Here is a 15,280-nt window from a genome sequence, read left to right as displayed (position 1 = left end):
GTGTTGTGGTGTCTTCCTCCCACTCACTGCTTAGTGGTAAGTGTTTGAAGTCCCAGTCATCAAGCTTGCTTAATTGCAGATGCCTCCACCTATGCAGTAAGAACTAGCTTTCACAATTCCATCTTTAAGGATTTAAAAGACTGCTTTTGAAATATAGCCCAAGCAGTTTGACAATCTCCTGTAATAGCAGATTCATTCTTTTGAACTTTTAAAGAAATTTACAAATCCTAAATTACAGTACTTGCGTAGATATTCTTTAATTCCTCTATCCTGACTGTGTGTTGTCTTTAATTAGCATTTCAGCTTGAGGCTGGAGAGTAGTAATTTTCTTTCATTCTGCCCTAGTCTTAACCGATTGATCTGTCACCTCTCCCGGGTCTCCAGCTTTACTTTCTGTTCAGCTAAGAGTTATGCAACTAACATTCTGTTCTTGCTCCCTTCTATTAAGAGACAAACATAGAAACTCTGATGAATCTTGTCCAGATTTAACTTCAGAACCAGTGGAATCTCCGGATGTCCCTGTACTGCTTCAGACTTCTCCTTTTGCATATTCTAACTGTGAACAGTGGCCAACAGGCTCAATTGCCCTGTTTATGCTCCACGCTCCGCAGTTGGAAGAGCTTTCCTAAGTGATGGACATCTGATTCATAAATGATGCTCCTAAGGTCTTTGTCAGTGTACGTTACAGACACAGCTACCTGTCAGCGTCATCAGAACATGTCTACTACATTATGCAATTTCCTGTGTCTATTTTAACCTTTCATCAATTTCTAATCAGATCACTGTAGTCTTTTTACTTTAGATACAGACTTTAGAACATACTTGTCTTACACAAACTAAACCATGTCCAATACTTTGTACTGCCTGCTGATTTCTCCTCTCCCTCTTTGGTCTATCTGTTAGATATTTTCCAGTGTTTTTTGTAAATTATTTTGCAGTGATTGAGAGTTGTGTTATTATTTGGCTGGGGTTTTTTTGGGGAACTCTTTGGAAATATACCTTTTCTGCTATACAGTTCTGTAAAAAAGTAGTAGTGGTGCCTTACAGGAAGTTTAAATTTTATTTAATTTTTGTCCTAAGTGTTGCTGCAGTACGAGGTTGGAAAGTAAAAAAAGTTGGTGAATCAGCTCCATTGTGTCTCTTGTGTGCTACACAAATCTGTTGCAGATGTTTCACTCTCTCCAAGTGATTCAGATAGAATGACTTATTCTTTGCTGTTGGCAATGTACTTTTTGTTGTACCTGCTGCTCTACCATCTTTCAGTGGCTAGCTGGTAAGTATGAGACTTGGGATTGGATAATTGCAGAGCAAGACTAGTTATTCTTGCTTTTCACAAGAAAACAGAAATGTCTACCCTAACAGCTACAATAGAACTTCTGTACTTTGTTATTTAGGGCACTTTTAGAGTGGTTTTCAGGCAGCTACCACTGTTAGAACTGTGAAGCAGACCAGATGTTCAATATCTGGTTCGTTAGTCACTCACGTTGTGTTGTGCTTTGTGTTACCTAGTTGCCATCAGCCTAATCAAAGGCAGCCAAACAAGAGCTTTGAAATAAATAAAACGTTTCTGAGCCCTTAGATTGATAGCTTTTTTAATGTCCAAATTATGTCAATCTTCTTATCACACTACCATTGGAAGTGCTGGCTTTCACCAGGGAAGTCTCTTCTGCTTTTCACTGGAAGACTAGAAATTTTTCTCTTTGACTCTGTATAAATAGAGTTTACAGCTTGTAAATAAAGACTCTCTGTTAATGCATGGGAGTGCAGTGCGGCTAAGCTTCTTACACGTGAATCAACTGGTGACAGTAAAGGGAAAATATTGCATATTCTAGAAGTTTGTAGTGCCTTGAAATGAGAAGCATCTCTCCTTGTCTTGATGAGAACTGGGAAAAGTGCAATGAGCAGTGTGAAGAGATTATATATCCTGAATACAGTTGGTACATCTGTGTCTCAGGTCTGCTCCTAAGCTTCTGCCTCCCTTATTCATTGTGTGATTTTTAAAAAAGAACAAACAAGCAAGCATGCCCTTCCTTCTCAAAACATGATCACATTTACTTAGAGTAATCTGATTGAAAAGATCATTTGTATGGACTGTATTCAGTATGGTGAAGTTGAGAGATATGGTAATTTGAGTAGCAGTGTATTTTCTCCTCGTGTGACATTCTGAATATTTTTGTCATAACTTTTTAGGGAATAAAAGTTTTGTAGAATACTCTGATATTTTTATAAGATTTATCGAAAGCAAATGGCATATCTCTATGTTTTTATTTTACAGTTAATTGTAATGAGACTATTTATGTAAATGTTTTCAAATTCTTCTAAAGTTTCTTGATTCTAAGGCGTAAGACACATGTAAATAAACTTCTATACACCCATAAAACATTATGCAGTGTAAAGATTTTTGTTCACCACTTTCAGTGTTTTCATCTGATTTTACTGACCTCTGGAAAATGTTACATTCCAGAGCTTTGTACAAACAGGCTGCGCCTGGTGTAAAAGACAGTAAGAATTTTCAGATCCAACATGTTTCTTTCTACCTCCTTTTTCATCTTTCCACTCATGAAAGTATAAAATCCAGGAAATGTCTGGAAGTGTGAAGAAATTCTGTTGGAGCTCCACACAATCACCAGTACTTATGTACTCCTGATTGTAACAGTCTTTTGATGGTATTTCTATTCTGTTGCACATCATTAGGCAGCACCTGCTAAACATTTGATCAGTGAAGGAGAGAAGTGCTGGATAATATTGCAGCTGCACTTTATAACAGTAGCAGCAAAATATAAATAGCAAACTGATGAGCTGAGTCTAGATTTCCAGCTAAAACCACAGAGAGATGGTGAGTTTGGTATCCATGGCAGACCTGTGGGATGGCAGGCAGTGGTGTTGCTGACTTGGTGCGTGTAGCTGCCTGGAGGATGAGCTGTGATAGGTGGGCAGGAGTATGGGAGCAGTGAAAGGGGCTGTCAGGAGTTAGAGGAGTAGATTTCTAAGAAGTCTGAATGGTGAGATTTCAAAGTAAAATCTTAAGCAGCTGTTTCTGCCATTTGCTGAGACTCTTCATATTTCTTAATACTGGAATCTTGTTTTACTGTGACACTTTGTTTCAGTCATTTTAAATAGGCTAACGAACAGTGTCAGATGGTAAAGACTTTCAATTGCTGCTAACCTGGGCTGAATTTGAACTACTGACCTAAAGGTGAAAGGTCTCTTATCCCATTACCAATCCCCTAAGCCCACCAGAATCCATTCTGCACACAGTTTATACCAGCTGTTCATGGCCATTTTTAGAACCGAAAGAAAAGGTGATTTTGCTGCCAAACAACACTTCTTCACACAAGAGGGTCAGCCGACAACAGTTAACCAGATTTTTGCCACATTCTTGCCTCCTAATGCAACTTCCATTATGTAGCTACTGGTTGTCTGCTTTTCAGGCTTCCCAAAAGAACCACAGAAAAGCATTGCTAATTGTTGTTGACAGAAGAGAACGACATTGTTTGTGTAAGTCATTGAATCTGAAAGATGCCATTAGCTGTGCTGCCAGGGCATGGAGTGATATCTTTAGAGACAACATTACCATGTAACTATCATAGAATACTCTTAAAGTGGAGAAAAGTGAAGTTCGCTTCCATTTTTAATAAGCAAGAGAAATAAATAACAATAAGAAACAAAAAAATCATTCTTCAAAGGCTACATTAATTTCTTTCCTTTGGTGAACTTGATGTAAAGAAAACCCGAGAATGGCTGCAGTGTGACAAAAGCCACCTTGAACGAAGTACTCGGAGGGCTTTAATACTGCGGCTAAATACAGTGAAAGCAGGAATTTCATCTTTAGAGAAGAAAGTGTAGATTTTGTGGGTGTAAGTTTCTTTATCTTCTTTATTCTTTTAGGTAATGGAAAGGAAATTGCAGAATTAGTGAATGGAGAGATTTTATTTTTGAAGTGCAAGGTCTTAACTGATAAAGTTATTTTGAAATTGTGAGCTAAATAACTTGCTGATATGAATTGTGTGCTATTTGTTTAAAACACAGAAAAGACAGATTCAGTATTCATAGGCTACATAAGTGACTTCTTACCTGCAGCTGTCCTTAATGATAAAGAAACAAATCCTTGCAAAGAAAGATTGAGAAAACTGAATCAATGATTATTGGAAGATAACTTCCTATGAGGAAGTAGATTAGATGTTTTTTCAAAGTTATTACATACTATAATTAAAACATTAGTTGGTACCAAATGTCTATGTATTAGCTTTTATTTCTGCAATGTCTTAGGATACAATAAAAGAAGTCTTCCTGAGCATCGTAGTTGATGGAAATTTTTGTTGGCGGAAATTAGTGTTACTCAGTTCTTTGATCACATACTAGTAAATGAGAAAATAAACAACAGCCTTTATACTATGTCTGTAGAAAAGGATGACATAGGAGATTGCCTGTTATGTATTCCTGTGTGCTTTCTGTTCATTCTCTTCACTAATCCAACCATTGTCTGTTCTACATCAGTCTTTCTGAAAAGCTTTTATACTACGTGCTCCCAAACCCCATATACATGTGAACTATTTTGCAGAAAGAAAGTATAACCCCTGAGAGCTCCTGCTCATAGTTGTGAGGAAGGTGGCATGCCCAAGGAGCAGAATTCGTGTGCACTTCTGTTGCTGTTCATTTCTCTGAATAGAAACCAAGCTCTCTTACATAAAGGGGGCTGAGGAGCATCTGTTAGTTGGTGGGTTTGGGTCAACTGATACTGGATTTGGCTGCAGCAAAAAAGCCCGTGGGACTCCAGGTGAATTATATTTCCTGGAAACCGATGTGTGTGTTGAAAGTTAGTTTTGAGATTTTTGTATGAACGTAAAGGAGTATATGACACCAACTAGGGACTTAGAATAGTAGGGGTGACATAGGGTGTAGTTTTTAAATCTACTGAAATTTAGATTTCCTTGGCCGCTGGGTTCTGCTTGAGTGCTCCAACTGGTGTGTGAGTAACTTGATGCGTTACGCACCCAGGGGCAAGAGAGCAATCTGTGAGAGTATCCAGAATTGTTTGCTATTAGACCTGAGTACCTTGACGGTCTTGAGGAAAATGTGGGCTGAAATTATTCCCTTAATTGGAATAGAGGAGCAGTCATTGCTAATAAATCTCTTAGCTCCAACACTGCGTGACTGTTTTTTGTAGCTGTGGATGAAGCTTTTAAGACCATTGGTCGTCACAGAACAGAAGGAGAATTAGCAGCTTCTCCATACTGTTCTGGGGATGGGTGCTAATGCCACTGTGATGTTGACGGGTTCCCCTAGCGCTTTTGTACTTGCTTCACCATATATGAACTAGGACTTACTATTTTGTTACAGGCTTTGCCACTAGTGTCTCTTGCTGTATAAACTGGAAGAAGCTAGGGAAGCAGGAACACTTGTAATGCTCACAGGGAAATCTGATTGCTGTCTGAAGAAGAACAGATCCAGTATGAAGGGGAAGCACTTTGTCTTTACTCCATATCAATATTGCCGGCCATAACAGGTACGGCATTGCGGACTTAAAAGCAGGAATATGAGTGGCATTTTTCAGAGAAAGAGGTGTTTGTGGATCACAGAAATTGGGGAGTAATACCTTTTAAAGGAGATATGTATTGTACTTAAGTGCATTGAAATCATAACTTGTTATAAATTGTTTATGACCAGACTTGATATAAGGAACTGGTAGTAAAGGTGATACTTTCAGCAGCTGACTAATGGAGAGTTATTTCTGATCAGTTTTTCTGCTTGTTTTGTTGATAATAGGTACAGTTGGCTTGATAGAGCTATGACCCATAGATTACTTGCTGCAGACACGTCTGGTTTTGCCTTTTGTCTTAAGGACTGAGGTAATATGTGAATGTACCCACTATAATATAACCATACCACCATTGACTCTTATCCTGTTGATTGGGACTTTGCTGGTGAGATCTTGGATCAGCTGACTACAGTTGATAAGTATGACCCAAAGCTAAAAGAGTTGATGAATTTAGTGTGATTCAACTCTGTGAGCATACTTGCATTCACCTCTTAAAAAATTTAGTCCTTGACTTCATGTCCATAAAATGGCAAGTAAAAGCGATGGAGAAGAGCTACAGCATTAAATTAATAGAAGAAAATGCAACAGGCAGGCAAAACAGGAGTGATACTTGAAACAGAAAGCTGGAAAGTAAAAGGAAAGTGTTTAAAGCCTAGTTTTTAATAGTGATTTAAATATAGATACAACAGTTACCTTAGTCAAATAGCTGCCCCGGTTATTGTAGAGCTTTCATAACCAGGGAACAATGATGCCCGTGTTTTTCCTTTTTTTTGGGGGAGGGAGGAGAAGGAGAAGAGGGGTCTAATTTTTTCACTATACCTACCCCCTGTCCTTTCTTGCTTTTTAAAAGATGAGAGCTTTAATTTCAGATCCTGCATTTATCTTTCTGTGGGTAGATTCATGCACCCTCATTGCAGGGTGCTCGTGAACCACGATATGTCATTACTGCTTTGTTAGTGTCCTTTTGTACTGTAAGCTGAAGCATATTCTGTATAACGCTAAAAATACTGATCCCCCTCCTGCCCTTCCCTTGCTGAAAGAAAAACTTCAAGTGCTAAAAAGTGCAGTTTGAGCTGTGCACCTCACTGAAAGGTTAAAGTTACAAATAAGTCAACTAGGATTTCAAGGTTAAAATTCTTTTCCACTCCATTTTGGTCATCTTGATGGTGTTAATGTATACTAAAATGAGTTTTAAGTGTATTTGGTACCCTAAAATTAGTGATATAGTTAGTACTGTCTGCATTATGCCTTAACAGCATTAGATGAAGCACAGTCCTGAAAGAAAGCAGAACAACTTCTCCCCACCCCAAAAAAAACCTTGAAAAAAATTTTTGTTCATATTTTCTGAATGCTGTTTTGTGTGCAGACACAAAGGGAGTATTTTGAAGAAACAGAAGAAAATATTGACCAAGTCAAAGATCTGTATTGAAGAATGGATTAAATAAATGTTTGTGAGTCATAAGAATCAAACAACAAAAATATTTTTCTTTCCAGAAACATTCCATCCTGTTTTGATCATCAACAATAAAGCAGAAAACAACAACGAAGCTATTGAATCTGGAATGCCAATTTCTATCCAAGAAAAATGACAGTATAACTAAATAATGCAAACGTCTCTACTTAATATAAATACTGCCTTTTAATTATCCTAGAATGTTAGAATTCTAAATGTATTCTAAACTTAACGTAATTTTTTAACACTTACATTCCAATATAAGAAAATAAGTTCTGTTGTTTAAATATGAATGCGTGATAAGTAACTTTCTATTAAAATTTCGAGAGTTTTAATAGAAACTTCAAGTCGTAATAGAAATTGAATTGCTTCAATTTAACACTGTGGGATAGGCACTGGGATGTTTCATAGATTCTCCAAATACTGTTATTAAGCTTGACATGCTGAAAAATATAATGTGTTACGTAGAATCAGGATTGAATCCTGAAGGTACATCCTTAAACTCTGTTATCAGATTCCCATTTCAATGTCACTTTTATCCTTCAAAGAATAAGTGCTTGCTTCAGTGATGATTTGTCATTAAAATTATGTCAAAATGTCTTAAAATGTTGTTGAAACTCTAAACAAACTCACAGCACACAGAGGGCTAATTATGGATGCCATCTGTTTATTTTTATGAAGCTTTTTTCTTAAAGACCGAAGCATCTTGTTCTGATAAGCCACAAGGTTATAATAATGACTAAATGTTTTCCTTAATACTGGGGTACTTGAAGGAAGACAGACAAGTGATTTGGTCACTCACCTTTTCCTGTGTCGCAGAATGTATGTCATCCCACAATAAACCATTGCGAAGAACATTTTCCTAAGGTGTTTTGGCTCTTGGAACACACACATTTTATAATAAAAATGGCAGTTCTGTCATAATTTCTATGTGGAAAGTCTTGATGGCTGTCTCTGTGTGAGGAACGTGCTTTTAGCATGCCTGTCTTTACTTCATCTATATGGTATCCCTCCTATCTTAGGGTACATTTTTACTATGTCTAGTTAAAATTTTTTTTAAAGTAAATAAATGTGTCCATTTGTATCGTTTCAACGAAAAATCTGTGTGCCTGTGTGCACATGCGCGCACACGTGTGCATGCTTGTACGCACATGCTGGGGTTAGTGTGAACGACGGGTATTCCCATGGCAGCATCATCCAAAGCCGTTAGCAGCAATTTGCTGAGAGCGCAGAGTGACTCTGCTGGTCCAGCCCAGCTATTGTGCATGCTAAGCACTAAACAGATAAGTCTGGAGGGGGAAAAAAATTGAAGGATCCATCTGCTCACTTCTGCTACAGTGCGCTGATGCAAGATTACGCTAATCTGGTTGCTTGTCAGGACAGGTTAGTGAAAGCAGGCGAATGGGTGAGATTTAGGGTAGGCCAGTTCTATGGAAAATTGTAAGTGGCTCCTGTATGTGCCACGTTAAGTGTAGCAGAATGGGTTGATTATCAGCTAGTTTGAGATTCTCAGTGAAAATGTATTTAGGGCTTCAGTGTGAGTCTTTTCAAAACAAAATCGAATGGGAAAAACTTCTGAACAAAGAAAAATGAACTCATATTCACCAGGTGCATTTGTATTTGTAAAATTAACGAAAAGAAAAGAAAGAAACCCACAACTGCAAAACCCCAAACCCTTCTAGGTGTTCTCTGTAGTTTTGTGTGCTGCTCCTAGTTTCTGTAATCTGCTAATTATTTTATTTTGGGGGGTTTCATGCAAAGAAGGTAGTTGCTGGAGCTTGTCAAGTACAAATTTCTTTGGGAAAAAGAACAAGATGGGAATGTATTCTTTGGTCTAATTTCTTGTTTATCCGTGTTTGTTTACAGAGAGGGGATTTTTTTGTTGTTGTGTTGTTTTTGTTACCTATTGACTGACAGTTCCTGACCTTGCAGGTTGAACATCCTGTCACAGAATGCATTACTGGCCTGGACTTAGTCCAAGAAATGATCCGTGTTGCTAAGGGTTACCCTCTCAGGCACAAACAGGCTGATATTCCCATCAGCGGCTGGGCGGTTGAATGTCGAGTTTATGCTGAGGTAAATGAGTGGTAATGGGGAGGAGGGTAGGTGGTTGAATTGTGGAGTAATAATATCCAGGTGTGGACAGATGCCAAGGTGATGTCAAAGAATATCATATGAAAGTCACGATTTAGAGTATGTGATACAAATGGTTAATTAGCTTTTGTAGAATTGTAAAGTTTTTAATTAAAGATACAGTACGTATTTCAACATAGCTTTTTTTTTCAAAAATCAAATTAAAAATGGTGAAAGAGATAACTAAGGTTTATTTCTAAGGATGTCTATTATATGTTCTGTTCACATTTAATGATCCAACGCTGGAGTTATTTGCTACATTTAACTAGTGTTTCCATGTTTTTTTAACTTGTGTACTTGAAAGTTCTTGACTTGACAGTTGAAATCCAGTGACATACAGAATTTTTGTTGTTGTACTAAAACATTTTAATAGATTGTTGAGAAAGTAAGTTACATACCTTCTGAAACTACAGATTATGGTACAAACTCTCAAAGTTTGTTCCAAGACAGTAACTTTGTAATTACGGTATGATTCTCTGTGTCATGTTACAGCAGCTTGCTAAAATACAAACCCATTTTCAAGCATGTTTAGAACGCTTCAAGGTAATGTCTTTTGCTGTCATTTTTGATATGTGAAAAACCAAGATTTGTTAACTAAAAAATTATGCCTAGCTTCCCTCATTTTGTTTTGGAAATGTTTTTTGTAACTGCTTTCCAAAAATAATTCAGGACCTTGAGATATGTGTGTGGTTTTTTTTTTTTTTTTTCTTCTTTTCCCCCTTACTAAACTATTGTGGATTTGTGACCCAGGGCATCTTACTTTATGTTGTTTTTTTTCTTTCATGACATGCACATAAGCTTCAGCTTGCTCTATTGATTACAAGTTATATGAACTATGCTGATAAAGAATAAAAAATTGTCCTGTGATTGGCGTGGAAGCTATTTTGAGTATGAGTAAGCTTTACTCTGGAGTAACTGATGCTTGGGCTTTTTTTTTTTTAACTTAGATTCCCTCGCATTCGTAAGTAATGGATCCAACTACTTTGCTGTGAATTAGGTTATTCTGTAGGCCATATAAGTATTGCTGTCCTGTTAAGTTCATTTAAGTATTGCATTGCGTAGGACATTTCTAAAGGCATAAAGGTCAGTTCGGTTTCTTAAGATAGTTGAATTTCTAACTGCCCCTTTTGTTTCTGTATTTTTTTTCTCTTACATGCTCTTTTAAACTCCCCTTCTGAATACTTTCGTATCCATTTTCCAAGGCGCAATGCAGCAAATGAAAATGTCATGTTTGTATGTTTTGGTGCTGTACTGTAGCTGTGTGTAGAGCAGTTCTTTCCCACTTTTTGAGTGTGATGCAACAGAATTTTTATGCTTCCAGTTCTTTATATGGACTTGCTGGGGGTAGGTGGATGAAGAAATGTACTTCAGTACAAGTAATTCTGGGGAAGAAAACAACATTATTCCAGAAGTGGTTTCTGTTAGACATCAAGCTTTTTAGTGTTGTTTTCTATGCATCTACAAAAAGCTTAATGCGTTCTCATGTCGAACTTTATTTCAGGACCCCTACAAATCTTTTGGCCTGCCATCCATTGGTAAACTGACTCAGTATCAGGAACCGTTGCATGTGCCAAGTGTAAGTACACTTGTGCCAAGTGTAAGTAACTTGGTTATGGTTTTCATAGGTGCTGAGTGTCTTTTTTTATAGACAGAGACTGTAAGTACTCAGCAGCTTTGTAAATTGGCCTTTTTCCAGCTTTTTGCTGGGATGGGGGTGGGGAGGGGCAGCACATAACAATACTTTGGCAACCTGAAAAACTGTTTAAAAATGTACGGAGTTTAAAGTGTTCAAATTGAGTATAAGAGGAAGCCTTTATACGTTGAAATATTTTCTTAGGTTCTATGACAATACTGTGGTAATTAGAAAGGGCAGTGAAATGTTGAGTTAGCTCTTTAAGCACAGAAAACTGGGGACACCAGTGAGAAACTGCCAATGTTTTCTGTTTAGCTTTGTAGACTTCAAAGAGAAATTTGTTACAGCGATTATTACACGTTTCAGGATGCAGCCTAACTATATGGAATAGCTGTTTAACAAACAGTATTTTCTGCTGCGTGTAAAGAACAAGGACACCTCCTTTCTGTAAAATCAAGGTAGTCTTAGTCCTGAGTGCACATATCCACAACACTGTGTCAGTTATTGGAATAGTGAGACTGCACCATCTGCAAATACGATTATTCAGTCTGATTGCTTGCATGGAAAATAGTGAAAGATTACAGGAGGAATCTTAAATGTGGAGATGTTATTGGATATATGATTTATTTCGCTTCTTAAATTGTTTTTGCCCGTGTACTTTCTGAAGGGACTTGACCCTTTCTGGTCTTTAAGGCTTCATGCTGTGTTCAAAGCCTGAAAGCAGAAAAAAATGGTGAGGATCTAAAAGGCATTATGTGGTCTTAAAGAGGAGATGAGGGAAAAAGGTATCATTGAATGTATCTAAACTTTTTTTTTAAAATGAAACGAAGAGCACATTTATAAGAATTTATAATGAATACTCCTGTGGTTGTTAGAAGTTTTCACCATGTTGTACTAGCTAACAGGATGTCAAATATTTTGCCCTTGCAAGTTTGCAATTTGCAATTTTTCAAATGTGAGACCTGTTGAAAGTACAAGTGATAATGGACAAACTATACCCCCTACAGTCTTTGCCCCACCAAATCTTTCTTCAATTAATGCTGCAGCAGGAGTTTTATGTAATAACATTTGCGCTTGTGAACCATCCGTACAAAGAAAAAACAATTAAAATGCCTTAAATGTTCTGCTTACTGCTGTTACTTGCTTGTGTGAATGTTGCATGTCAGCTAAATGGACCACGGAATAGATAAAGTGATTGGGTGCAGGAGAGTGCACACTAAGCTTTGTCTATCATTATTGCTGGGAGCAATCAAATTGATGCCAGCAGGACAGTAGACGCGTTGACAGCTGTAATTATGTATCTCCATGGTGATCACTTTTGGCCTGTCATGGAGGCCCATGAGTCCCCTCCCTTGCAAGCATTTAATCAGATTGGGCTGTCACTTGTCAGGTAGACAGGGTGGGCTGGGAGTTGTGCTTAAGGGGAGAGGTGAATTGAAAATGAAGGGTGGGAGATGCCTGATTGCTTCACGTGGTCCATTGTGGTACAGAAGAGAGAAATTTTAATTACGCTGGAGGCTTGAGAGCAGTGGTTTGAGGAGCTCATATGGAGTGTCTAGGCTGTTCTCTTTCTGCTTAATTCTATTGTCATATTAAAAACGGAACAGCTATTTTTATGTAGATACTCATGGTTTGGTGTCTTAATACATATTTGCAGTCACTGTGAAACTTAATTTCTCTCCTGAGAATGCCATGCCAAGAACAAAATTAATATGACTACAGAAGTTCAGTGTTACAGACCCATTATGCCACAGTGTTTGTTTTCTGAATTTTAGGTTTTAGAATTGTCAATAAGTTGGCTTAAAAAAAATTTGCAGAGACTTGTAGTATGTCACAGAGAGTTTGGCTTATGAGTAGTCTATTGCCAAATATACTTTCAGTTCATTTCTTCTGAGTTTCATGTTAGCTCCGATTGTCCCTGTGTCAGATGCTGAAGCTGACAGCATTGGTGTACCTGGTGGTGTGAGGGTTTTGTTCTTAGCCGTAGATAGGAGTACACTGTCTGGTTTTGTGTCATGCAGTCTGTCGTTTCCTGGAACATGGTACTTGTAAATACTGCAATTTTTTCATCTTTGATAATGAAGCTTAAGATAAGTAATCACAACCCCCCCATATTATGATAGTGAGCTTTCATGTTCAGCACTCTTACACAACATAGCAAATGTACTGCTGTATCTGAAGAGCTCCAGCATTGCTCTTTGCCAGTATGATCTGCAGTCTGGTCTTTAATGACTCTCACCAGAAAGCGAAAACTCTCAGATATGGCAAAGAATTGAGAAATACTAGAACCTCTATGTATTGGTAAGTGTAATTTGATGCAGTAACTGTTCATTGCAGGACTGAGACATAAATGCTGCTTTTTCTTCCCTCTGAAGCTTTTATTTATATATCAGTTTATTATTGTCTTAGTGTAAAAACACATAATGGTAGTACAGCAGCAATAAAAACATGGGGGCTGTAATACCAATGAGCTGTAGGCTACAGTAGGATCTTGATCCCTAGCCTTTCATTGATATTTTAAAAACTGAGTAAAAGAAAGGAAACGTTAAGCGAAAGTAAATGCTGGAGGTTTAATAAGCATTGCTCTTATTTATCAAGCTAAGCACATTATAGTGAGTATCTGTGGTTGAATGAGGGTTTCTTTTTCATCCAATATTCATTAAGCTCTGTCACACCACATAGTTTATAAAATCACCTACTGTTACCAAGCTCTGAAAATGTAAGCACCACAGGGAGAACTGAAGATGGTAAATGTATTTTTTTTCTGCTATCATTTTTTGTCATCTTGAGTTTATTTTATGAAAACTAAACTTCTACGGAGTACTCGAAATTTTCTTTTTTAAAAAGAAAATTATGCAGTTGTTTTTAAAGAATTTTAAATTCTCACTGTAACTTTCTGATTTTTTAGGATATTGTACTTAGGAAAAAGTGTAAATTATATCATAGTATAATACAGCAGGCGGAGCAGGTAGTTGGTAGCCTCAGAAGCCTTACATTAACTTTAAGGTTCACCTGCTTATTGTGGGTCTGAATTATGCAACTTTATTTTTCTTTTTTAAAATATGCTATGCGTGTATAAATACATGCTCATGTATGTGTGTGTAAAGCACCCCTGAAGACTTGTATGGAATCACTGGATAGGTGTTTCTTCTGAGACAAAAGTCACAGCACAGTTCAAGTATGTGTGGAGCATGTGCTTCATACCTTCACATCTTATACATGTATTTATTATTACAAAAAATATCATGGGCAAAGGTTTTATCTGGGACTGAGTTGGTAAATTAATTGTTTCTGATTTGAATATGAGAATGTATGCATTGACTTTATACATAGGCAGACATCATAGAAGGAAAGATGGTTTAGCGGTTACAAGAAGGGGAGCTGGGAAATATGCTGCATGTTTTTTCTGTAATCATGACATGTCTGAACTACCTTCTCATCAGTAGCTAATGTTAAATGTACCCGATGGGGGTAGTGGGGGGCCTAGTTAAGATAAAGCACATTGGGATAAGATGCAATAAAAATGCTACAGAAGTGTTATTGCCTTTACATATGAATAAATATGCTATGGAAATAAACATAAGAAATAATATATGAATATGCAAGCATAAATACATAAATAAAAACATATGAATAAGTACTTTTTAAAAAATAAGAGTATAGTGTCATAAAAATGAGTCAGGCAGTGTTTCTTACAGAAGAAAGAGAGTACACCTGCTAGGGTATCTTTTTATGTCATTTGGATAATAAAGTCATCATCATGCCCTCATGTGGATTCTGTAGACAAGAGGTTCTACATGTGGTCCCTTGATAATTGCCTAAATTAAAATATTAAAGGCCTAACAGCCGTTGCGTTGACCTTTTTCTGCCTTGCTGTAGACAGATGAGCTGCTGTTTATTACAAAGGTTCCATCCCACAGGTGAAGATTTAAGTGAGATTCCAGGACCCTCTTTCCCACCCCCTTTACAATGCGGTATTATCGGAGCCCTGCTGCTTCAACAGCTTTGATTAGAGCCCTCCATCCTTATGATCCCCAGAATGCGTTTATCACTCTTGAGTTATTTGGATTAGTTTTTAAAAAATATTTCAGATTCCAGCACTCAAAAGCAGCAATTTAATAAATATTTATTCCCCAGAAATTGCTCATTTGAAAAGTTTTATATGGCTAACCTCATTGCTACAGTGATGAAATCAAACTGAGAGATGAAAACAAGAATCAGCAATATACTAACTAACTTGTTGGCTGGTTAACAGCAATCAGCCTCTTCAAAAGAAATTTTTGAACTTGTGTTATTTTTTTCCATTAATATTGCAGAATCAGAGCTTTAATTGGGGCTGTGTCCTTACAAAGCAAAGCCAAGGAAAAAGCTGTGTAAACATTAAAGCCTCAGGGGAACAGCAGCAACAGAAAAAAATGATTTACAGTTGAGAGGGTGAGGCAGAGAAGGAAAGTGTTACAGACATGAAAACCACAGGATCAGTATTCCTATGGAGCTGATAAGCAGAGCTCCAAAGTTCCTG

General features: G+C 37.3%; 1 protein-coding gene across 1 annotated transcript in view; it reads left to right on the top strand.

Moving 5' to 3' along the window:
* PCCA (propionyl CoA carboxylase, alpha polypeptide) overlaps positions 1-15,280 on the top strand; it is a 49,630-nt gene that overhangs the window by 32,718 nt on the left and 1,632 nt on the right. The window contains exons 8-9 of the mRNA XM_010143241.1: positions 8,925-9,068; positions 10,627-10,701. Of these exons, the coding sequence (XP_010141543.1) occupies positions 8,925-9,068; positions 10,627-10,701 (219 nt within the window). The remainder of the gene's footprint in view (positions 1-8,924; positions 9,069-10,626; positions 10,702-15,280) is intronic.

Source organism: Buceros rhinoceros, unplaced genomic scaffold (assembly GCF_000710305.1).
Source record: "Buceros rhinoceros silvestris isolate BGI_N320 unplaced genomic scaffold, ASM71030v1 scaffold12219, whole genome shotgun sequence".
NCBI classification, from domain to species: domain Eukaryota; kingdom Metazoa; phylum Chordata; class Aves; order Bucerotiformes; family Bucerotidae; genus Buceros; species Buceros rhinoceros.
This window is presented reverse-complemented; position numbering and strand designations above follow the sequence as displayed.